This window comes from Zea mays, chromosome 2 (genome assembly GCF_902167145.1).
Source record: "Zea mays cultivar B73 chromosome 2, Zm-B73-REFERENCE-NAM-5.0, whole genome shotgun sequence".
Taxonomy (NCBI): domain Eukaryota; kingdom Viridiplantae; phylum Streptophyta; class Magnoliopsida; order Poales; family Poaceae; genus Zea; species Zea mays.
The window spans coordinates 103,470,269-103,493,927 of record NC_050097.1 but is presented as its reverse complement, the minus strand read 5'-3'; the positions used below and the strand labels follow the sequence as shown (position 1 = coordinate 103,493,927).

General features: G+C 42.3%; 1 protein-coding gene across 1 annotated transcript; it reads right to left on the bottom strand.

Moving 5' to 3' along the window:
• Positions 1 to 228: 228 nt before the first annotated feature.
• On the bottom strand, positions 229 to 21,441 carry LOC103648820 (uncharacterized). The gene is made up of 9 exons (XM_035965072.1): positions 21,259 to 21,441; positions 20,731 to 21,177; positions 9,218 to 9,299; positions 8,576 to 8,705; positions 8,328 to 8,479; positions 7,815 to 8,214; positions 7,438 to 7,496; positions 683 to 767; positions 229 to 291 (listed from the first exon to the last, which is right to left on the bottom strand). Exons 1-9 carry the CDS (start codon positions 21,392 to 21,394, stop codon positions 229 to 231), a joined length of 1,554 nt encoding a protein of 517 aa, XP_035820965.1. The 5' UTR covers positions 21,395 to 21,441.
• Between the last annotated feature and the right edge of the window lie 2,218 nt (positions 21,442 to 23,659).

The window sequence follows — 23,659 nt, the reverse complement described above, 5'->3', positions numbered from 1 at the left end:
TTTCTAAAATTCTAAAATACTTTATTCAAGCACCTTTAAATGCTACATAATTCTAGGTTTGAACTAAAAATCTTGGAATTATTTTTATTAATTACTACATGATTTTAGGATTCTAACAAAATTGGTATCATAATTTTACCATTTTCTACTATTTTGTACAGATTTCCTAAGCTAATTCTAAAAATAAAAGAATAAAACAAGAATAGTAACAAGCTCAATTCAGCCCGACTAGCCCACAAACAGGCGGAACGCGCCCGCATCCGCGCCCGCGCCCGCGCTGGCGGACTTGCACTGAGGCCCTTAGGCATTTGAATAACCAGTAAAGAGCCCCAAAGTATTATTCACGTGTTTCACTAACAATCATGCATAGGCCCCCGTACTTCTATTTCTTCCTGACTCAAGGTCCTCGACGGTACTCCGGTCGAACATTGGCCGGAATCACGTGTACTCGCCAGCGGTGACGTGCTCCAGTGTTGTCGAGTACACGGGCTTCATCTCTGACGCTACTTGAACACATCCATGGACTTAATTTGACCGGTCCGCCACTAATTTATGTCTGTCCGCGACAACCATGGAACAAGCGCTCCGACAAGCCTGTTCCGGTTTACTCAAGTCGGTCGCATTCAATCCAGGGACTCGGAACGAATCAGTGACCTACTAGCACTATGGTGCTTGCGCAAACTTGGACGGAGGCAACCAGGAACGGCCGGTCGACATGAGCTATGTCCACGGCGGTGTTCCCAGGTGACAACGCGATGTTCCCTAAGCTACAGCGCGGTAGCGTTCAATTGGTCAGGACCAGGAGTTTCACTGGCAGTAAGGGATGCTAAAACATGAGTTCGAGAGGCATGAAATGACCTGAGAATGGCCGTCCAGGGCGGGTGGCTCACGGCGGCGACGATGACCAGCTTTGGGGAAATCCGGTGAACTTGCGCTCTGGTGAATGAGAGGGGTCAGCTGAGGGTGTATTGGGTTCGTAACCGAGAGATGAAGCAAGGGGAATGCTCAATTTATAGCGATCGTCCGCGTGCTTTGTGAATTTAGGACGAAAGTGCACATGGTGGTGAATAGATGAGTCACTGGAGCTCATCTACCATGGCGCTCAACGGAGTAAAGTCTCGGGGTGGTAATTGGCTGTCTCTCATGACCAACTGCGACGTGGTAACATGGTCTATAGCATGGTGCAACCGAGATAAATGGCGGTTACCACGGCGACGATCGCACGGCCACGTCGCCGGGCAAGTGGGTACGGCGGGCAGACTCAATTCAACCCCCTCTCATATTTTCATCCCCATGGTAATATCCCACCCGAAGCGAGCACGAATCTCGGCGGCTAGCTCGAATCATCGCGTGGAGATTGACGGCGGCCAGGTTCCCTGCACCCACAATCTTCTTCAATTTACTGTACCATGCAGAGCTCATTCGGTGCGCCTAACAGAGCAACTTGAGGGGCCTTTTTCTTTGATTTCTATGTGATGAGCCACTAATCCTACTACATCAAAGTTATTCTCCTATAAACCAGCTTCAACTTTGTCATAAGGATCTTGAGCAATTACTCACTAGATCAAGCATAATCCTGCTTCAACGTTGATCAGAAACCACTGACAGTCTGTGTTCAGTGTATGGCCCGACTGACAGCCCGACTTCTAGGACATTTTACTCCAATTTCTATACAGTCCTAGGGCTTAGTCACTTAATCAAACTTGGACTACTATAGTAGCTCTAAAACTTTGCTATAATGACTTATAGCAAACCCTTCGTGGATCAAGAGACACAGATCCTTAAAGTTGGCCTATTAACATTGTTTTCACAGTTAAGAACATGGGTAGTCTTGGATATTTTTGCAATTTACCCCAATTTTCACCACAAAACATGGAAATCCCCAAACATGAAAGTTGCTTAACTTCGGTTATTCTATCACTATGATGTATACACTTTTGACTAAAAGTGCATAGAGTTGAAATCACCCTATAAGGAACTAATTAGGGTTTTAGGGTTCCAAATTAGGGTTTTGAGTGTTCTAGGGTACATGTGTCACTTAAGTTCTCTAAGCTTAACCTTTCTTGAACATTTCTACCAACTTGCTGACATCAACCCTTAGTGCTCATCTCATAAGGTCATAGGTCTCCAATCCTTAAAGAGAGATACTCTAACCTAGGGTCAAGAATCCCTTTTACAAAGTCAAAGAATCACATCACATATTTGTGTTTAAATTTTAACCTAGTGGATGCATACTAGGTGTATCACACATAATGTAATGACAATGCATATGATGTCATGTCAAACTTTTAGTTCTCGTAACACCAGTGGTGTTACACCCTGGCCGCGAACGGGGATCGATGGGGACAATTGACGTGGGTGGGGACGGTGTGCCTCTACATGTCGTGTGTTTAGGTTTACCTTGCAAGGTAAAAACTCGATTCGAATAGTCTGCTTCTCGGAGCTAATGAGACTGCTTGACCCATTGTACTACATCGAGCAAGAAGTGAAATGAGGTTACTCCAGATAAAGTGTTGGTTGCGATAATTGCTTATTACCATGTATGTTTAGAAGGAAGCAAACCTAGCTTAAGGAATAATATAGAACTGGAAATGCTAAAACTGGATTTAGACTCAGCTAGTGCTTTTGGCAAACCAAACCCCTCAGCCAAACAAACTCAAGGTCTAGAGGTAGAGGAGTAGACTTCTCACATTGGGTAAGCCTAGTTGAGTATTACTGTACTCGGCCTTGCTTGTGGCATAACTTTTACAGGATTATTGCAAGATATGGTTGATGGTGTGACTTGGCCAGCCACCCTGCCACCGATTTGGACGGTCGAGTGGGATGCCGCCTCGGCAAGAGAGGACCAGGAGGAGTAGTGGGCTAGGCTTTGCCCTACTCCCTACTTATCGTCGTTAATTATTTTCCGCTGCAAATTTGAGAACAATGTTTCCTTTTATCCAAACTCTGATTGATGTAACAACTTAAGTACTTTTAATTTGTGGTTTCATGCTTTATTGTTATTCCCTGTGTCTCACCTTTGTGTGAGAAAGTGGTACTCGATCCTTGTCAAGTGGTTAATCAAACATGATCCGATGGACTGACAATTTATTTAGGTTTAAGTGTATAGTTGCCTTCTAGGCGATGGTTGAGCACTTAAGCTGAAATAATATGGGCAGTTCCGCCACAAGAACCCTGAGTACTGGAGTGTACTAGCTAGACTTACCCGTCCAAAACCAGAAAATAAGAAAGTGAAAGACATCAAGGATTATGTAAGGCTTTGTCTAGAGTTGGCTCTTTATTTGTAAGAGAGCAGGAGTTAACATGTTTATTAAAGGGGTATCAAACTTACTAACCAACTTTTAGCAGTTTCACATTATCTATTCTGCTACAATCTAGATTAGCACCTAATTAGCTAAATGATCATGGTCATTTCAATATAAGTCTAATTATGACTTGATGAAGAATCAGATTAAATCATAGTGTTGATTATCAATCAAGCAAGAGTAACCCCACACTCTTGATTAGAATTATCCATATCATCAATACTAATTAATACCATAATTCTCAAGATTATCACTGTAGTTCTTACTACGATGAGATAACTCAATTCAAATGCTCATTATCCAGGAGCGATGGCGATTTGAATCGTTTACTAACCATTTGATGAAGTATTCCAAACACAAACCATATCCCACAGTACTTTGCGGGATACGGTTACCACTATACTATTCCAGTAGTAGCCCAACTGCACTTTGTGAGCACAACAGGGGCCACCATACCAGGGACCTCCTGACTACCAGAGGGTCAGGACGTAGCATGCACCACGGGTCATCTCGTCGAGTCCCTGTCACTCCTTAACATTGACAGTAAGTGCTCCACAAGATCGAACACGGCTAGAATAGTACTTTGTCTTCACAGTCAAAACGAATTATCTGACTAGGACTACAGCAGTACGGTCCTTAATCGACACATGCAGAATCACTATGACCTATAATCCCCATAAAACTCTGCTCGGTCTCAAATAACATTCACATAAGTATTAATGTTCCCCGATGAAATCACCCAACTTCTACCGTTCTAAGCCAGCCTACGCAATTAAGTGTACTTAACAAGGTAACAAGGTAGGATAACAATGGTGCCCATGGATAATGCAACAATTGTTTTTAATTACTGTAAATTATGGGAATTAGACGTCGGGGCTTGCCTTTCTCGAAGGAACTCGGACGATGGTCAGGACACTCCTTAGCTTCGGCTTCAGGATCAACTTCTTCAGCAACAATCTTGTGTAGCTCCTTGGGTCCTTCTATCACTACTCCCTCCCCTACTTATTTGGAATTACACAGCAACTACTAATTCTACATCTCCATAAATGCGACAAAAATTACATTAAGCAATCATCAGCTACTTGAGTCCACTACAAAAATATCAACTCATCTAAACCAATATTTTCCACTGTACAAAAATAACAAGCAGCAAGGCAGAAAACCACTTTAAACTACTTTGCACTACCAAACTGACCAAACAACATATGTTATAATTTTTCCATAAATCACATAGAATAAGGACACACCACAAAAATTTGCACATACATGCTTGCCAGAAATATTTTTCTTTGAATTTGTAAAGAAAATCGCCTTTTCTTTTTTTGAATTATAACTCACTATTCTTCTATACTATCAGTAGTCCGTAATGGGTTCAGAGGTGAAAAACACATAATAAATGCTCACAAAAAGTTTTACATTAATTCCAGAAAGTTTGCTAATTATCTACGAATTTCTAAGAAATCAACAACTTCACTTTGTAATTCACAAAACCATTTTTACTTAACAGCGTATACCCACAACATATTTATCCTAGGTAACTAGTCTCATTAGAGATCTAACAAAAATGGAATCATACTTTTCTGACCATTACTCTAGTCACCAAATTTTTTAGAAGGAAGACTCAGTTTCTTGTTTAAATCAAAACTCTACATAAAAGTAGCAGAAACTTGACATGCAATATTTTTAACTTGTAGATCTATTACAGATAAGTACCACAAAATTTGTTTCACAGATTTTTGTGCTCTGAAACTCAAGTCATGGTTTTTAAAGATTTTCTACAACTTCGTCACAAGGAAAAACAGAAAGGTAAAGGAAAACAATCTTCTGTGTAGGCCCCTAGACTTAAAACAAATCAAAACTCACAGATATGCCCTTATCCCACTAATGTGTTGTGTCTATGACAATACGAACCCCCCCCACACGCTTTACCCTATTTCTACCCGCGGTCACCTTTCCCCTTCCTTCGGCCGAGAGAGAAAGTGAGAGGAAAGCGAGCTCGACCAATGACTTACTAGCGGTGAGTCGAGCAGGGCAAGGGTCGGGGAGAAGCGACAGTTGAAGACGAGTTTGATGGTGGCTTCGACTCCTCGAACGGTGGACGACGGCACTCGGTTCACACATGGCGGCACGAACCGGGCGCGGTGGTGTCTACGATTGGTGTCCAAGGTCTGTCAAGCTTGGGAAGGATGCGCTGGGGCTTTGACACACGACGATGAAGCGTTTTCGGGGCTCGACTCGGGCAGAGGAGGAAAGTGGAGGCATGGCCACGAGAGCTAACCACCAACATCCATGGCGCCGCGGTATCGGAGTGGGAGAAGAAGGCATGTGAGTGAGGGAGGAGAGAGTCGAGTGCGGGAGAGAGAGGAGACAAGCGTGCACCCGTCAAAATGTGCGGGGACAAGGTGCGGTGCGCGCAGAGCTCGTCCGCCACACGTTCCGGTGAGTGCCTCTTGGCTAGCGCGATCTGCCGATTTTCGAACGCGAAAACAACAAGTAAAACGAGCTCTTCAAGCGTCGGTCACTCTAGACAAATTTTCCCCATGCTACTGGCTACAAATTTGCTATAGTATTTTGGCTAATTAGCAGGAGGTTAAGGAATTAATAACCCTTAAAGATGGGTTTGTTAGGGCTGCGCGAAATCAGTGGAAAATGTGGTCAATCCTTGTCAAAGGATGTCAAAAAACCTCAAACACTTGTTAACTTTTAAAACGATGTGTCTTAAGTAATTATCTACGAGTTTCATATTTGGAGCTAATCAATTTGATGCTTATTTCTCAATGAACATGTCTAGGTTTGAAGATAGGTGAAGAAATTGACTTAGAAAAATTTAGATTTCTCTGATTTTACTTAGGCTGCTACACATGGTAATTTAAGGTGTTTGTTAATTACTCCTAGGCTTTAGATCTAAAGATTATTTACACAACAAGCAAAACTCATACTAGGTCATACATATTACACACAAGCTAAGCAAACTTTCATCACATGCAATCAAGAGTTGAAAAGCTACCTCAAACCAATTTAAATTACTTTAAGTTGATTTAGCTACACACCAAAGTACTTCTTAATGATATAAAATTATAGAACATATGTTTCTAGTATTTCCAAGCACATTCACCATTCATATCAAAAGATAAGCCATCAATGCATTGAATTCATGTTATCAATGATTGATGATGCTGATGAGGATGCTTTCATGATGCAGATGTAATGTATAAGCATGCTTAACAACAGAGGTGTTACAATCCCTCCACCTTAAAAGAATCTCGCCCCGAGATTTAGGGTTACTAACCATTTTTTGCAAAAAATTTAGGGTAAACGTCTCGCAAATAGGCATCAGTCTCCCACGTTGTGTCTCATTCATCATGGTGGCACCATAACACCTTATAAGTCTTGACGGTGTTGTTTCTTACTAGTGTTTACCGCGCGCCCATGCGCGCGTGACCACATATGGGTTAAATGTTTGGTGTGAGCAACCAGGTACATAAAATAAATTTAAACATGATATCACTATATAATACATAGGCAAGGAACTAAAATATAAATAGATAACGTTGTTCATCCTTAATAGTTGATACCAGTTGTAGAGTGCATTTAAAGTACAATACATACTAAGTAGTATTCAACCACCATACATCAACACTTAGCAATAGTGTGCTTGCAGGTGTTAAGTCAATATGTACAGATCCATAAATAGTCTACCAGTAGGTTCATATGTACAGGGAAGCATTCATGGTCCAAAAGTGATGGTTGCTCTTGATAGGTGCGCAAAGGCAAATACCTGTATAGGAAGGAGGGAAAAAAGATTAGAGTTGTTGGAAGTTTTTTTCCGAATAGTTTGCTAATGTTGCTGTGTAAAAGGGTGAGTGGAATACATTATGTTGACTGTGTATAAGTATATTTGCGGTGTATGAATAAGGTTTGCACATGGTGTTATACCTCCATGAACTTGATGATGATCTAGGAGCTTTTCTTTTTTGGGTCTGTAAGATCTGGTGCGCCTTTGTTAGTGTGGCTATGTTTTATCCTGTATAATATCATGAATGTTGTATTAGCGTGGAAAATAAGATGTATCATTTAAAAGAAGGTCGTCGTTGGTACTGCTATTATGTTCAACTATCTTTGTAATACATACCTTTTCGGTGGTGACGATAACTCTTGGTTGTTGACTTCACTTATGTGCTGGTCATCACCCTGTGATTAAGTGCATAAAATATATGAATGTAGTTTGCTATGACAAAGTGGAAGTTCATTTTGTCTTAGTTTATTTATTCTGTGGGTATTGTTTGTATCAATTTATATCTGGTATTAAAATGCAATAGATATGTACCTTTGTGAGTGCATGGAAAATAAGTATTTAGCAGTACTAAAGGTACCTCTGTGTCATGCGGCATATCTGAATATATTAGAATGCGTCGTGCCTGTTGAATAGACTTCATTAAGTTGTATGCATGAAGGAATGATATGTTTATAATAGGCTGTACATGGCAAGAAAAATAAGAAGTTTCGTACCTCGTTTTTTTTGTTGCTACAGGTAGATAGTTTTGCCATTGATGTTGCTGGAGAGTCTTGTGTGGTCGGAAGGCTAGGTATTTCATCTTGTGTATGCAACTCTTGTTGAGGATGGCTAGGCATGTTAGATGGTATGAAGGATTGTCTTCCATGATTTGTTAAAATAGACAGAATAGAGAAGACTCTATTTGTGACTGAGTAGGCTGACATATTGATGGCAACTGCAAGGGTAAATTTCAGACACACAATAGCGGCTAGGGCTGCTGGGGGACCCTGAGAAGTTGTAACTGCTGTAACAAGGTTGTCACAAGGTTTTCCTACTATTTTTCTGGCTATGCTATCAAAACAAAAGAACTCTGCTTCACATGTCCCATCAGTAGCAATGAAGCTGAGCTTGTATCTGTCAATGGAAAATATGAGTATTTTGAAGCAGCAATTAAGTTTGTAGTAAAGATAAGATTTTATCAAGATGAAATAAATGGTAGTAAATCAAGTGTGTGCGCTAAGATTTACCTAAAGTTAATATCTGTGCAGCCACATGATGTGCAGTGATATCCAGTTGAAGTTTGAGATGAAGATTTGTGGCACCTGGAGCAAGATGGGTACCACCATTTGCTGTTTTGCACAATGCGTGAGATAGTAACAGTGCATCTGTAGCCTTCTGGCTGCAGTATAAAAGAGAAAAAAGATGTACCAAGTCAGACAAACATATCGTAGATGTGTTAGATAAGTGAAATATATGAAGATTTAGTAATGAATACGGGAAACATGTCTGGATCTATGTCGAGCAGCTCTTCAACAGTCTTGTGTTCCAAATTTGGTGGTTGAGAAACCTGGATTTCTTCTTCGGCTGCTGTGGGTTGTATTAGTTGGAGGTCATTGTTTTGCAACCTTCAATTGATGTCACAACCATGATCAAATAAGACTTAGTTATAGTATATATTTTTAAAGTTCCTTTTATGTTTTATATTATCATCTTTTTATAAGTGAAAGAGTGATAAGAAATACAAGCAAATATAACACTATTCAAAAAACAATTCTTTTTTGTAGATACTGATTCTAGGCATCGACGATTTTTGTTTTGCATTGTCTTTGATTTTTTTGATAGAGCAAAAGAAATGAAAGTCTTGTTTAGTTTTAGTTAAAAAATAAATGTAAGTATTGAATATTTTCTAAAGAGAGAGACCAAATTGGTCTGAATGTAATATATAAAGAGGTAATGGTAAAAACAAGGTTTATGTACAATTTCATTTTAAATATTACTACTGGTAGCTTAGTATATTGTAGCTTAATAAACTGTTAGATAATTGTGGGCATAAGATTAGATAGGAGCATATTTGAAATGTGATATAAAAAATAGTGAGTGTTTGAAGGAATTGTATTCAAATTTTATTTCGTTTTACCTGCTGTAGTAGGTCTGCGCCTCAGGAATTCCAGGATTGAAGTACCATGAACTTGCTGTAGTACCACTTAGGTATGGTTGACCTACATTACATGTAGATTATGTGTTATCATATTTGTTGGAATAAATAATTCAAATGTTTTTTTTTGAAAAGCTTGGATCATAACCTTTGAATCGTTTAGCAAGAAATCCAACAAGCAGTATGACAATAGGCTGGTTGCTGCTTTGATTGTAAACATCACTGATAGAAAAGTTTGATGCTTGATTTCCCCAAAGAGTAATTTTTAGAGACATGTCACTAAAGAAATAAGAACAATATAGCTAGTATGAATACACAATCTGATATAAGGATTAGTTGTGTAAAGATTTTGTAGTACTTGTCATGCGTTTTATATGGCAAGATTGTAGCAGTAATACATAAAGGAGAATTTTATACCTTGCATTCTTGATGTAGATGTCTCTGATGATCACTACAGGAAACGCCTAAATTTTCGTGGGCCAAAAACCCACGAAAATAAGCCTAAACCGACGAAAATATAGTATTTTCGTCGGCCTGCCGACGAAAATAGCCGCCGAAAATAAGTTCGACGAAAATAGGCGTCTATTTTCGTCGGTACCGACGAAAATAACCTATTTTCGTCGGCTTTCGCAAAACCGACGAAAATAGTGAGTCGCCCATTTATTTTCGTCGGCCGGGAGTGGCCGACGAAAATACGCCAGGATAGTTTCGTCAGCCTTGGTAGTGGCCGACGAAAATATCCTGGGAACATATTTTCGTCGGCCTAGGTGGTGGCCGACGAAAATAGCCTGGGAACATATTTTCGTCGGCCACCACTGAGGCCGACGAAAATTGATGGTTCCCCCCCCAAAACAGATTTTTCTGCACCTATTAATAATTCACAGCAATATACACAATATCACATATACAGATTCACAATTACATAATTCACAAAACACATTCACATATACATAAATAGTCCATTCACATAAGTTTAGAGTATCCATAAGTCCAAAAGTCCATTGTCCATTCAAATACACAATTCACAAAACTCTAGTCCATAAGTCTAGAGTCCATAAGTCCATAAGCTACTAACTACTCACTACTCACTCCTCACTGATCACTCCGGCGGGCTGTGGGAGTTTTGGCCACTCCCTCCTCCGCCACCAGGAAGGTGGCCACTCCCTCCAGCACCATGGACGAGGAAGTCTTGGACGTTGACACCACCCTCCGATCCATGAGCATGTGACGCTGAACCCTGCAATTCATCAATCATTCAAATAAGGCTGTATACATATACATTGCTGTGTTTGGTCAATATTTGCATAAAAGTAAACATGGAACGTCACCTGTGATCCATGGTGAGGAGGAGGCTGTGCATGCATCCACGGGTACTGTTGTGGTGGCCACCCCGTCGGTGGTGGCACCCACCCCGTCGGTGGCCACGCTTGAAATGGCTGAGAGCCCGCCGGTGGCTGGGAGACCGGTGGCACCCATCCCGGGACTGGCTGCGATCCTTGGGGTGGAGGCGTCCAAGTGCCTAGAGGTGCCTGCGTCCACCCAACACCAGTCCACTGTGGCTGCGACGCTGGAGCTTGTCCTGGCCACTGTCCCCATCCTTGTGCCTGCGAGCCATTTTTGATAATAAAGAAAGAGTTGCTATGGAATTGAAGTGTTCAGATAGTGTTACCTGGGGAGGGCGAAAAGCGGGCAAGTTCATATCAGGGCCGAGTCTAGTAGTCATTTCCTGCAAATGGATGCAACGTTAGAATCGCAACATTATACTTTGAATTCAATGACGACACGTGATGAGATAGACGAATTACCTGAAAATAAGAAGCCATATATTGCGTCAGCTGCCCAACCTGCTCCTGCGCTGCTCGAGCCTGCTCCTGTGCTGCTCGAGCCTGCTCCTGTGCTGCCCGAGTCTCCTCCTCCAGCTGAGCCTCTCGAGCAGACCTGGAGGAGCGAGAACTCCCTCCCAAAGACGATGCCTTCCCTTGACCTAATGTCCTGTTGTACTCCACAACGCCGGTGCCAAAGGCAAACCTGCATGATGCACATAGTTGAGCCATTAAGTGGACACATTCTTGTTAATGAAATCGTCGAATCAAACACAAACACCTCACCTGCCATGCTTTCTACCCCCACCACTGTGGTACAACGCCGAGGCATCTAAGTCTGAATGCATCCAGTCGAAGTCAGGCCCATGGCGTTGAGTCATTTCCTCCCCATATGCGTTCTGCAAAGAAAGTTAGAGTTGGAGTTAAACACAAAACATGCAATTTAATTCGTAAATACAAACTTGTTTACCATTTTCTCCCTTGCCGCCTCACTGCATAGCACATCAGGGTTCGCCGGATCAGGGCCACGGTGACCACGGACGTAAACCTCCATAAAACTTGGAGAAACGCCACTTTCAGCTTCCTGCATGAAAAACAAGAGTTAAACCATATAATTTTCATAGATGTAACATACAAGTTTGATTTATATACTTACCATGCGGCGTGCGGTACCAAGGTGTCCATCGGCGCCGTACCTGTGCCCCGGTCCTTCAGTGCCACGGTTGGCACGGTGCTTGTTGGACTCTGCAATCCACTCAGGCGACGCCCATCTCTTAGCCAACCATCTCCAGGCTTCCATGTCCTTCGACAGCCAATCCACAATGCTCTCCAGGTACTGCTCCTCTGTGAGGTAGATCTCATTGGCCCCTAATGCTTTGCTCATTTTCTGACCCTTTATCTTCTTGTAGTAGTAGTTGACGGCCGCGATGCGAGCATTGTACATGGCATCCTTGATTATCTTATCAGCGCACTTCCGAAAGTGCCTCTTCACACGTGTCCACTGAGCCTGATCCTCCTCGATGTCATCCGGCAATTGGAACCTCCCCTACATATCAATGGAGAAGTTAAGTTAAAGTAAGATTAGGAGAAGCAATAATTCAATGAATTGCTTATATACGAAAGTAAACTCACCCAGAACTCGTCCCACACAGCCACCTGACAAGTCCTTCGTTTTTTTTCCGAACTTCCCCCTCCGCTACTGCTTTCCCCTGACTCCCCTGGCTCGACATAGTCCTTTAGACCCCAGTCAGCCCACTGCATAGCCGCGAACCTCTCGCCATTGAGCTCCACCATGCCAGGGTAGTAGAAGCGACAGAGGCTACCCAACACCGCGTTCACCTTGGGACGTCTGCCTGTACCGTCCCAAGTCAAGTCTTCCCATGACCTACAAAAATTAATAAAACAAGTAAACTATTGCAATCACGTTCACATTAAAAAATTAACACAACAGCAATAAGCCCCACCATTCTCCATGCGGCCGGATGAGCCTCCTCTCGGCAGGTCTCGGACCAAGCGCATTGCTCTTCTTATACCTAAGTATACAAGTAAATTCAATATGATGGAATGATTAGAAACTAATATCAATTAAACTAATATGCATAATAATACCTGAAGGACGTAGAACCATCTGACGCGTCGCCCGCGCTGCCTGCCCCCATTGGGTCAACCTCCTCATCCTGCTCACCCTCGTCATCCTGCTCACCCTCCTCACCCTGCACATGAGCATCCTGCTGAGGAGTCTCCTGCTCACCCTCCTCACCCTGCACTTCGTCTAGACAGTCGAGAAGTTGCTGCTGCCTCTGTCGGCTCTGTGAGGTGCCCTGAAAAAGCCCACTGCCCGAGCTGTCCTCGCTGGCCGCGCTGCCCCCACTCCTCCTCGATCTCCTATGCTTGAACATGTTCAACTGTAGATAAATTAATGTCAAACCACAGTATATGAAACAAATAATATGAAAATTAATAATGTGGAAATTGGAATACATAGCTTAATTGATTAACTAAAAGAAACATACTAATCAAAAGTCATCCGCATCCGATGATGCTTCTTCGGCTCGTTGTTTATTCATACGCTCTTGATTTCGTTGGATCCTTACTGATCTTCTAACGACGACAGGTCGTTTGCGCTTTGACCTAGGTTCTTCAATTAAGTCGCTTGAATTGCAACAGAGATTTTCAAGTCCTTCTCCATTGGTCACATGGAATCGGTGAGCTATGTCTTGATTCGACGCCGCTTCTGGTTGAAAAACAGCATCATCGTTGTCCCTGCTTGTACTCACGTAGTCAGCACTCTCTGGAGCGACGACTTGTGGGTTGACTTTGATTGCAACCCACCAAGCCTTAAGGCTTGGGTGAGGATATGGCAGGTAGTACACCTGTTTTGCCTGATTTGCAAGGACAACATCGCTCATACTGCTCAGAATCCTAGAGCTATGCTTCACCTCGACATTACCATACTTGTCGACACGAGTCCCACTATGAGCATCAAACCAGTCGCACTCGAAAAACACGACTTTAAGTTCTTTGGGGCCATCGAAAATCAACTCTACAATGTTTTGAAGAACACCGTAATAGTCCACTACTTTGTCATCGTCAACATATGAACTTGCCAACACACCACTATTGGTGGTGGCTGCCAATGGTCGACTCTTCTCCAATTTCGCGGTTCGGAAGCGATATCCATTTACATCATAGCGAGTATAGTTTCGGACGGACACAGAGGTATGTGCCATTTGCTGCAAGTCCGGGTGCACAGAGTTTTTGGAAACCTATACAAGTAATTAGTATATGCATTATATCTTCCAAGTCCAAAATTCAAAGATTAAGTATGGACAATGAGAGAACGACAATTACTAACATAATTACGAAACCACTGCACGAAGTTTGGTCCACCTTTCAACCCATCACGTCGAAGATTTTCTAATTGGATGGCCGTAGGTTTACTAGTAGATTTCCAACATTCTTCATCAAACATGCTGGTCATATTACAAACATGGAGATTACACACTATAGAAATTATGAGATGAGAAAATGGACGTAACTATGAGGAAAACTTACTCGAACGCCTCCTGTGTGCTGTCAATATTGCTATACATATATAGCATTAGCGTGTTCAAATCTGATGCTTCAATGTGACGTACACTCCCTTTTCCAACTGCTTTACCCGGATTCGCAAAAATTTGAAGGGTGCTTTGGGGTGATTCATTATCGACATGAAGTCGCACTGAAGGCGCAAACACATTGTTGGCTCGAGCGAAATACCTGGTTGAGAATTGAGATATCTCCTTAAGGGCAAAAGCCTCCGCAATACACCCTTCGACTCTAGCCTTGTTCCGAACAGACGCCCTGAGCTTTTTCAACGCCCTTTCTATAGGATACATCCACCTGAATTGCACTGGTCCGCCTACCAAAGCTTCTCAAGGCAAATGCACAATTAGATGTTGCATCACATTGAAGAATCCTGGCGGGAAAACCTTTTCAAATTTACAAATAAGAATTGGAATTTCTTTCTCAAATTTCTGCATCAACCTCTTCGATACCGTCTTTGCGCATACTTCCCTATAGAAGTAACTCAACTCTGCAAATATGCTCCAAAGCTCATCCTTAAAATAGCCTCGAAACATCACGGGCATCAGCCTCTCCATAATAATATGGTAGTCATGGCTTTTCAAACCGATCAATTTACCGGTCTTCAGATTGACTGCCCGTTTCAGATTTGCCGCATACCGATCTGGAAATTTCAGATTCTTCAACCACTTAAATATTTCTTTCCTTTCATCCGGCTTGAGGCAGTAATCAGCTCGCGGCCTACTTTCATGCCCTTTATCGCTTACTTTCAACTCGAGCATCGGCCTCTTACAAATTTCAGCCATGTCTTTTCTTGCCTTCATATTATCTTTCGTTTTATCAGTCACATCGAAACATGTGCTTATGATGCTTTCAGCAACGTTACGCTCTTGGTGCATCAAGTCTATGTTGTGCGGCATGATCAAGGCTTTTGCATATGGAAGCTCCCATATTGATGAAATATGGGTCCAATTATGGTCCTCCCCGTAGCCTTGGAACCTATCATTTTCTCCTTGCTTCAGACAAGCATGCCATGCCATTATCTGCGGTGCAGTTTGCCTCTTTGGTGGCCCATTTCTGATTTTGGCTCCACCTCTGAATGCAGTAAGCGAATTCCTAAAATCATGCTTGAATGGAGTCCAACGTCGATGAGCATCAAAGAATGACACTTTCCCACCATGCTTCAATCTGAATGCATCCGTATCATTCATACATATGGGACAGCACAACCGACCATGGACACACCATCCAGACCAATCTCCATACGCCAGCAGATCATGCACTGACCACAAATAAGCAGCGCGCATGGTAAACTCCTTTTCAGTATGGCTGTCATAAGCCTTCACACCTCTCCACAATTGTTTCAGCTCTTCGATTAAAGGGCGAACAAACATATTCAGCTTTGGCCCTGGATGCTCGGGGCCTGGGATGACTAGTGCAAGGAACATGAACTCTTCTTTATTGACCAACTCAGGAGGAAGATTATATGGCACAATGAAGACAGGCCAACACGAGTAAGGGCTTGCACTGGTATTGAAAGGTGTGAATCCGTCCGTCGATAGACCAAGCCGTACACTCCTAGGGTCGTTTGCAAATTCGGGATCAAACTCGTCAAATGCCTTCCACGCATCACCGTCCGACGGATGGACCATTATGTCTGGATCAGTGACGAGACGTACACCATTCTTTGGCCACGTCATATGCAGAGCTATTTCCTTGTTGAGGAAAAGCCTTGAAAGCCGAGGAATGATGGGCAACCGACGAAGTTGCTTAGCTGCGACCTTCGTAACTACCAATTCACCCTCATCATTTGTCACCTCGACATATCTAGAAGCTTCACAATGCTTACAACGGTCCAGCTTGTCATCCTCCTCAAAGAATAGCATGCAACTGTTGGGACACACGTCGATCTTCTCATATGTCATCCCAAGACCAGCCAACATCTTCTTTGCGAAGTACATATTCTTTGGCAACTTATGATTCTCCGGGAGAACCTCGCCCATAAGTTGGACGATGTCGTTGTAAGCACTGTTTGAAATGTTGTGCTTCGACTTTATCGCCATTAGTCTTGTGAGAGTCCCAAGAACTGACATCGGAGTGTGCTCGTGCAGTCTCTCTTCTCCCGCGGCGAGTAGCCGGAAGAATTCTTGAGCATCGCGTGGAAGCTGCCCCGCCTCCTCAGCGTTCATTTCAACCTCCCTACCAAGATCATGCAACATATCGTCCATCCTATCATGATCGTCATCAAGCTCCACCTCCGCGTCAACGTGTCTAATAGACTCTCCATGCTGGTACCATACAAGGTAGTTCGGCATAAACCCACTTTTGCAAAGGTGTTTCTCCATTTCTTCCTTCTTCTGAGGCCACTTGTTCTCGCAGCGATTGCAAGGACACTTCGCTAGACGACCAGTTGCATCTTTGAAAGCGTGCTCAAGAAAAGCCTTTGTTACACCCATCCATGCATTCGAATGTGCCCCATCCTTTCTCCACCCGTCATACATCACCCTCCGATCACCGTCCATTTCAAAGGCTAAACAAAAGTAAAAAACATCAACGATCGTCCGTGGCTTAATTAGGTGAACTCCCTATTAGGTAAAGGCCCTAAACCCACCCAAGAGTGTAGGCCGATGCTTGTGATTTATGACGTGTAGCCTACGATTGCCGCGAAATTTCGGCAGCATAACCCCGCTGCTCTCCAAGCACACGCCTGAACATGGTGTGTTGGAGAACAACTGGGTTACACAACCGAAATTCCGCGTCAATCGTAAGGCACATGTCACAAATCACAAGCATCGGCTTACACTCTCAGGCTGTCCAAAATACGTGGACAATTCCGGAACGGCGAACCTCACAAGCCAATGTGACGTTCGCCGTTCCCGAACGGGTGACGCATAAGGTTCGCTACGGTTAACGATTAAAACTGAACTCTAAACATTAAAAAATATCTCGGAGATTAAACAAAAGACATCACCCTTCGATCACCCTACGAACGGGTGACTAATAACTATATAGTAAATAATAAATGACACATTAACCGAAATTACGAAAACAATGTAATTGTCAATAAAAAATCGGCAGCACCTCCACTATAAAGTGATGTTTCTAAAACCTGCAAAAAACAACAACACGATGGTTGCCAACACAGAATACTGCACGATAGCTACATAATGAACAGCTATCAATACCTAGCTAACTATTTATACTAACAAGTAAATAGATATCAATCTATACATTATATACAGTAAATTAGCTAACTAATTACTATAAATTAAGTAAAACCATTACCGTGGCAAGGTGGAGGGGGCCGCGGCGTGGGACGGCTGTTCGGAGTGGGCGCGGCGTGGGGAGGCGGCTTGGCGTGGCGCGGCGCGGCGAGGGCGCGCAGCGAGAGCACGCAACGCGGCGAGGGCAATCGTCGAGGGCGCGCGGCGCGGCGAGGGTGCGGCTGCTCGGCGTGGGTAGGCGGCGTGGCGAGGGTGCGGCTGCTCGGCGCGGCGATGGTGCGGTTGCTCGGCGTGGGTAGGCGGCTCGGCGCGGCGAGGGTGCGGCACGCGGCGCGGCGGCGGGCGCGCGGCGCAGCGGGCGGCCGGACGGGCGCGCGGCGGCGGTTGCACGGCGGGCGGGCGGCGGCGGGCGGGCGGGCGCGCGGCGGCGGTTGCGCGACGGCGCGGCGGCGGGCGGCCGGGCGGGCGGGCGCGCGACGGCGCGACTGCGCTGCGGGCGCGCGGCGGCGCTGCTGCGTGCGTGCGTGCGCGCGGGCGGGCGGGCGCGCGACGGCGCGGCTGCGGGCGCGCGGCGGCGCGGCTGCGGGCGGGCGGGCGGGCGCGTGGCGCGGTTGCGGCGGCGGCGGCGGCGGCGGCTTCGTGAGAGAGTGAGGTCGCGTGAGAGACGAGAGACAAGGCCGGGATGGAAGATAACGGCCTTTATTTTCGTCGGCCTCATTGGGGCCGACGAAAATAGTGGTCCGTTCAAAGTTTATTTTCGTCGGCCGAATGGAGCCCGACGAAAATAAACACCGTATATTCGTCGGCCGAGCGGAGACCGACGAAAATACAGATTATTTTCGTCGGTTTAGAGGCCGACGAAAATAACTTTCGTATTTTCGTCGGCAAGCTGACGAAAATACAGCCTGACCCACGAAAATAGACCTTATTTTCGTCGGTCCCAAAGGCCGACGAAAATAACCTTATATTTTCGTGGGCCGGCCGACGAAAATATATCGGCCTACGAAAATTTAGGCGTTTCCTGTAGTGGATGGTTGAGTTGTTGTAGCCAATTAGATGTGGAGGATCAATTTGTGTCAACATTCCAAGGACATCTATATTATTGGAGAAGTAAATTATTCATTTGTAAATGATGTGTATATCCTTGTAACCTAAGTGAGTGTACTATAATTTATCAAAATGTTTCTTACCAATCAAGTAAGTTCTATTGTCAATGTTATCTTCGATGTTTTCAAAGGATGTGAGCTTGTAGATATATCTTGGAAACATTTGTGGTGGATCTTTGACTACTTTGGCTTGAGTGTATAGAGTGAATTGTATCATGAAGTTATTGTCAACAGGTTTGAAATAGTTTCTGGAAGGCGTGACCCGAAAGCGTTTGAGCTCATATACTTTTTCAATTTCTATCAGTGAGCCTTTGTCAACTGCCAGAGCCGCTGCAATCTCAGCGTGGATGGACGTACCCTGTCATCATAGTAAGATAATAAGTATAGATGACATGACATTGTATGTCAAGTAAGTATTGTGGCTACTTATCTTGAAACACATCGAATTTAATTATTTATAAAATCAATGAGAAAGTGGCCAAAATCTAGGGAGAAGACTATGAGAGATGTAAGTGACATCATATGTATGAATAATAATATGAGGTTTTATCTGAAGTGATTTGGTACTTAAATTCTATAGTGAACCCAAATTACATGTAGAAGATAATACTAGGGATCGTGCTAGCTAATAGTTACTACAAAATTGGCTATTAGGATATATACTTGATGGTAAAATAAAGATACAAAGTCAATGAGAGGAACTACTTGTGGTACCGGTACTGAAAGCAAACTGAAGCGTGCAAATCAAGTACTAGGGGTGCGCACCAAGTGCTGACATATTACTGCAAAAACAGCCATTGAAGTACATGGTATATGGTATGCAGTTCTCTATTTTTTTTAAAAAAAATACAATTGGGTTGAAGGATATAATATGCCCTGCAGATATACACAATCTATGTCAACCTTATAAACAAGACTATGGTATGCTTGTATTTCCCAACTGGTTGGTTTATATTCTGCAAAACTCTCAAAATTTGAATAGAAAGTTTATTGCTCTCCAAGTTAGTTTTGATTCAAGACATCATTTTTGTGTTGATACAATAATTTTAAACAAAAGCTACTGTATGATGTGGATTGTCTTATAGATCAACTAATCTAGAATAGGATTTTCTGTAGTGATTTAAGTTGATGCTGAGCATGCACTTTGGGGATCAGGGATCTGTAGAGCGGCCAAACGCCCAACATTTGTTTTAGTCATTTTTTCACCAATAGAAATAGGATCTAGTTTCTGCATGCATGATATAGATTGGGTGCTTAGGGAAGGGATAAATTTCAGTTTATTAAGCAAGGCAAATATCTTTGCTGGCCTTCCCACATATGCTGTTGTCTATATTGTCAAGATAAACATATGTAATTAACTGGTTCTGAAGAAGACGACGAAGTAATAAAACGATGATAATGTTGTTCTAAGTTTAAAAACATTATTGTATAAAACAACATGTAAATGTTATTTGAAGCGGCTCTGGCAGTTGACAAAGGCGGGTCATGATAATGTTGTTCTAAGTTTAAAAATATTTGATCTAACTATTTATTCAATCATTGAAAAGAAAGCCTAAATGCATAAAGAAATTTATTCAATCATTTAATTTATTAAAAAATGTTCTGAATAAACAACATGTAAATGTTCTCCACGAGGATAACATGTTGTTTAGGTGTATAAGCTGTAGTTTACGTGCAAATGCTCTGAATACTGGCAACAATATGGAAAACATATAGAAGAATTATATTGTTTTCATGTAGTTATCTTTAAAGCAGATTATTTAGTTTAGTATACACACTCGTCAGCTAGCATTAGTATATGTGCAAATGGCTTGAATAATGGAAGTAATTTTGGAAACACTTAGTATAGTACCTGTTCATCAGCTAGAACCAAATTAATGTGTTGCAGAGGGCCGTCATTTGTAGCACCTCGGAATTCCCATTTTCTGATCACACGCACTCTTATGACAACATTGGTAGATTGAGGATGTAATTCTGCCACAGGTGTGAATAACATTGTTACTTGGTATATCTGCACATAGAGAAGTAGAATTGCTTAGCAAGTTATTGGCAATGTACAGTGACAGATACAAATTTGCATTGTATAAAGTGGATAATGAGATTGATAATGTATGTAGTACAAAGCATACCTGTCATGTATATAATGGTCTGTCTGCACATGGTTATATATACATACACATGATTGTAAACAAACTTTTGTGTATATATATATATATATATATATATATATGACATTAGAAAAACAGCTTGCTATTGGTCGGAGCTTTGCTCAGCAATACGTGCGAAAACCTCTTTGTACACTATGTTTCGGGTCTTAGAACTGCATTTTCCCGAGTCATCTTCAATAAGGATTGAAAGACCTTTTTTAGATGTAACTCTTGATATGGCAACATAGAGTTGTCCATGTGTGAAAACAGGTTTTTTCAAGTATACACCAACATTTGAAAGTGTTTGCCCCTGACTTTTGTTAATTGTCATTGCGTAGCATACCTTTATAGGGTATTGACGTCTCTGAAGAACAAATGGCCATTTTGTATTCTTCAGTGTTAATGATATACGAGGAATAAGCACATTTTTTGACTTATGAATACCTGTCATAATTTGACCTTCAATCACTTTGTCACATAAGGAAGTTATGAGCAATCTTGTACCATTGCATAGACCTTCTGATTGGTTCAAATTTCTGAGAAGCATGACTGGTGTACCTTTTTTGAGAATTATTCGATGTTGTGGAAAGCTGTTTCCGTTCAATGTATTCAAAAATTCAACAGGATATAAAAGATCATAGGATTCATGAGTGTTTGGTGCTTTGATTATCTTGTCACAACTTAGATACTCTCTTGCGTCCTCAGGATTAAGAGAGACAATGTACTCATTTATTGAGTCAACTATATCATTTGTTGGAGTCAATATGGCACGACTTTTTAGATACTCAAGTCTCATATAATTTTCATTGAGTTTTTCATAAATTGTATGAACTATACAAGCGATTTTATCACCTTGAGGCATTAGGAGCAATTCTTGTGGAATCTCTATCCATGTTGGCTCGTCTTCACCTTCTTGTGATGTGGCGTCTATTTTGCCTTCTCCAACATCGAGCATCCACTTGCTAAATTGAGATAGTTCTTGTCGTTCTTCTTGTGACAATGATGGCATTAGAAGTCTCATATTCTGTGTAAGATGTAGGATGTGTACATGAGACCAAAGAGAAGAATTGATTATTGCTGAATTAACAATTTGTGAGCGGTTGCCTCCTTCAATCACAGGCAATGTTTGTCTAAGATCACCACCTAGAACAACAACCTTTCCACCAAAGGGTAAGTCCTTAGCTATAGGTGATGAAGATGCCAAGATATCACGGAAGGACCTGTCTAGAGCCTCAAAAGCAAATATATGTGTCATTAGTGCTTCATCCCATATTATTAATGATGCAACTTGAACTAACTCGGAAAGCATCGTGCCACATTTGATGTCACATACCGTTGTTTCTTCTAATTCACATGGAATTTTGAAACGAGAGTGTGCTGTTCGTCCTCCTGGTAGAAGTAAAGAGGCCACACCAGATGAAGCTACAGATAGAACTATTTGTTTGCGACTACGTAGGAATGTTATGATGCAATTCCATAAATATGTTTTCCCTGTACCGCCATAACCCGACACGAAATAGAAGCCTGCTTTGTTTGCCAAAACAGTTTCTGTAATAATCTTGAATGCGTGCAACTGGTCATTATTTAACCTTGATGTCATCATTTCAGACTCAGTTTGCATAATGGAAATGTCATATGATAGTTCATCGTCAATAAAGCGATTTGAATTCACTAAACAAGGTGAGTCAGATCTAGTTGGTAAATTGAAATCTTGTATTCGACTTCCTCTTCTGCTGAATAATGTAGTGAGTTCTTCTATCAACTGATTTTTTAGGGCGTCGTCACTCATTTGATAAGTTGGATGATTTAGTATTTGTCTCGCGTTGTACTGAATATCATCAGCCAGTAACGTCCATACTTTTTCAAAGAAAGTAAATTCATCACCTACTTCACAGAAAAGAAGCATTGTGACAAATAGATCTCGAAGTTGACTGGACGTTGCCCACGAAGCGGCCTCATCAAAGGCATTATACCACTCTTGGTCATCCTCGAGGAGCCCATGAGCTCTACACGTTTCTTTGAAGCTGGGGTATAAAACATTATTGTATGTTCGCAACGATTCAAAATTCTGGGCTCCTTTTGCAACCATTAGAAGCATTCTAAGATAATATCTTTCCCCTGCAGATGGATGCACAAAGTGTATGCGGCCTATGTTACCGTGTCTATGTCTTAGTTCCCATGATCTTTTTTTTCGTCCCACCTCCACTCGGATGGAAAATCAGGGTAAGTTAGAGACCTAGCACTTTCATGTAATTGGTTAGCAACAAACCACTCTGTTAACATTGTTCGGCGTAGAAATTCTTGTGACAAGATTTGTGACATGTTGGCGCTGGCATGATATGTAATGTAATTCTCATTAGGCAAATGAACTGGCAATCTAGTAACAGGAGGAAAGTGCCTATGGATTTCGTAACCAAGAATTCTCCAACATGAATCATATGGGCATATGAATCTAGCATCTAAGTATTCTTTGACCTCATTCCTTGTGTTTGTCTCCTCATCAATAGGAGTGTCTTGACCATCTAAAACTCGTTGTAGGTATAGTTTGCTCCGGTCCGGACCTTTTGTCACATACTTGAACAAATATTTGATGAATATGCTTTTATTACACCATTCTACATTGATGTGTGCTTGATATTTCTTGAGCAATGTCAAGTTATATGGAACAATCCATCTGTTATCTAGTTTGATGTTAGACTTCATGACAAATCTATTATTTTTCGATCTTTTGTAGACAGCAAATCCATTTGTATCTACTACAGTATCATTTTGAAATTTTTTGGGATAGTGTTTTGAACATTGACCCTTTTTCATGCAAGGTGAGTTCTGATTGTAAGATCCACATGGCCCATGAACCATATGCTCCGCAATCAAAGCGTATCCTAAGGGATCAATGCCTGGATCTGGTATCTCAGCAGTGATAAAAGAGTCTAGTAGTTGGTTGCGCAGTGTTGGTGGAAACCCAGAAAATAATGTGTGCATGGGGCAATCCACGTTTCTGGAACTCTACTGTGTACAAAACTGCATAGGGCAAATAATAAGTTGAATCAAAAAAAGGATA

Coding starts and splice junctions, on each gene's coding strand:
- LOC103648820 (XM_035965072.1), bottom strand. CDS start 21,394: ATGAGACTTGAGTATCTAAAAAGTCGTGCCATATTGACTCCAACAAAT. Junction 21,178..21,258: donor TTGTGACAAGATAATCAAAG/CACCAAACACTC, acceptor GCTTTCCACAAC/ATCGAATAATTCTCAAAAAA. Junction 768..7,437: donor TTATCGTCACCACCGAAAAG/GTATGTATTACA, acceptor ACCGCGCTGTAG/CTTAGGGAACATCGCGTTGT.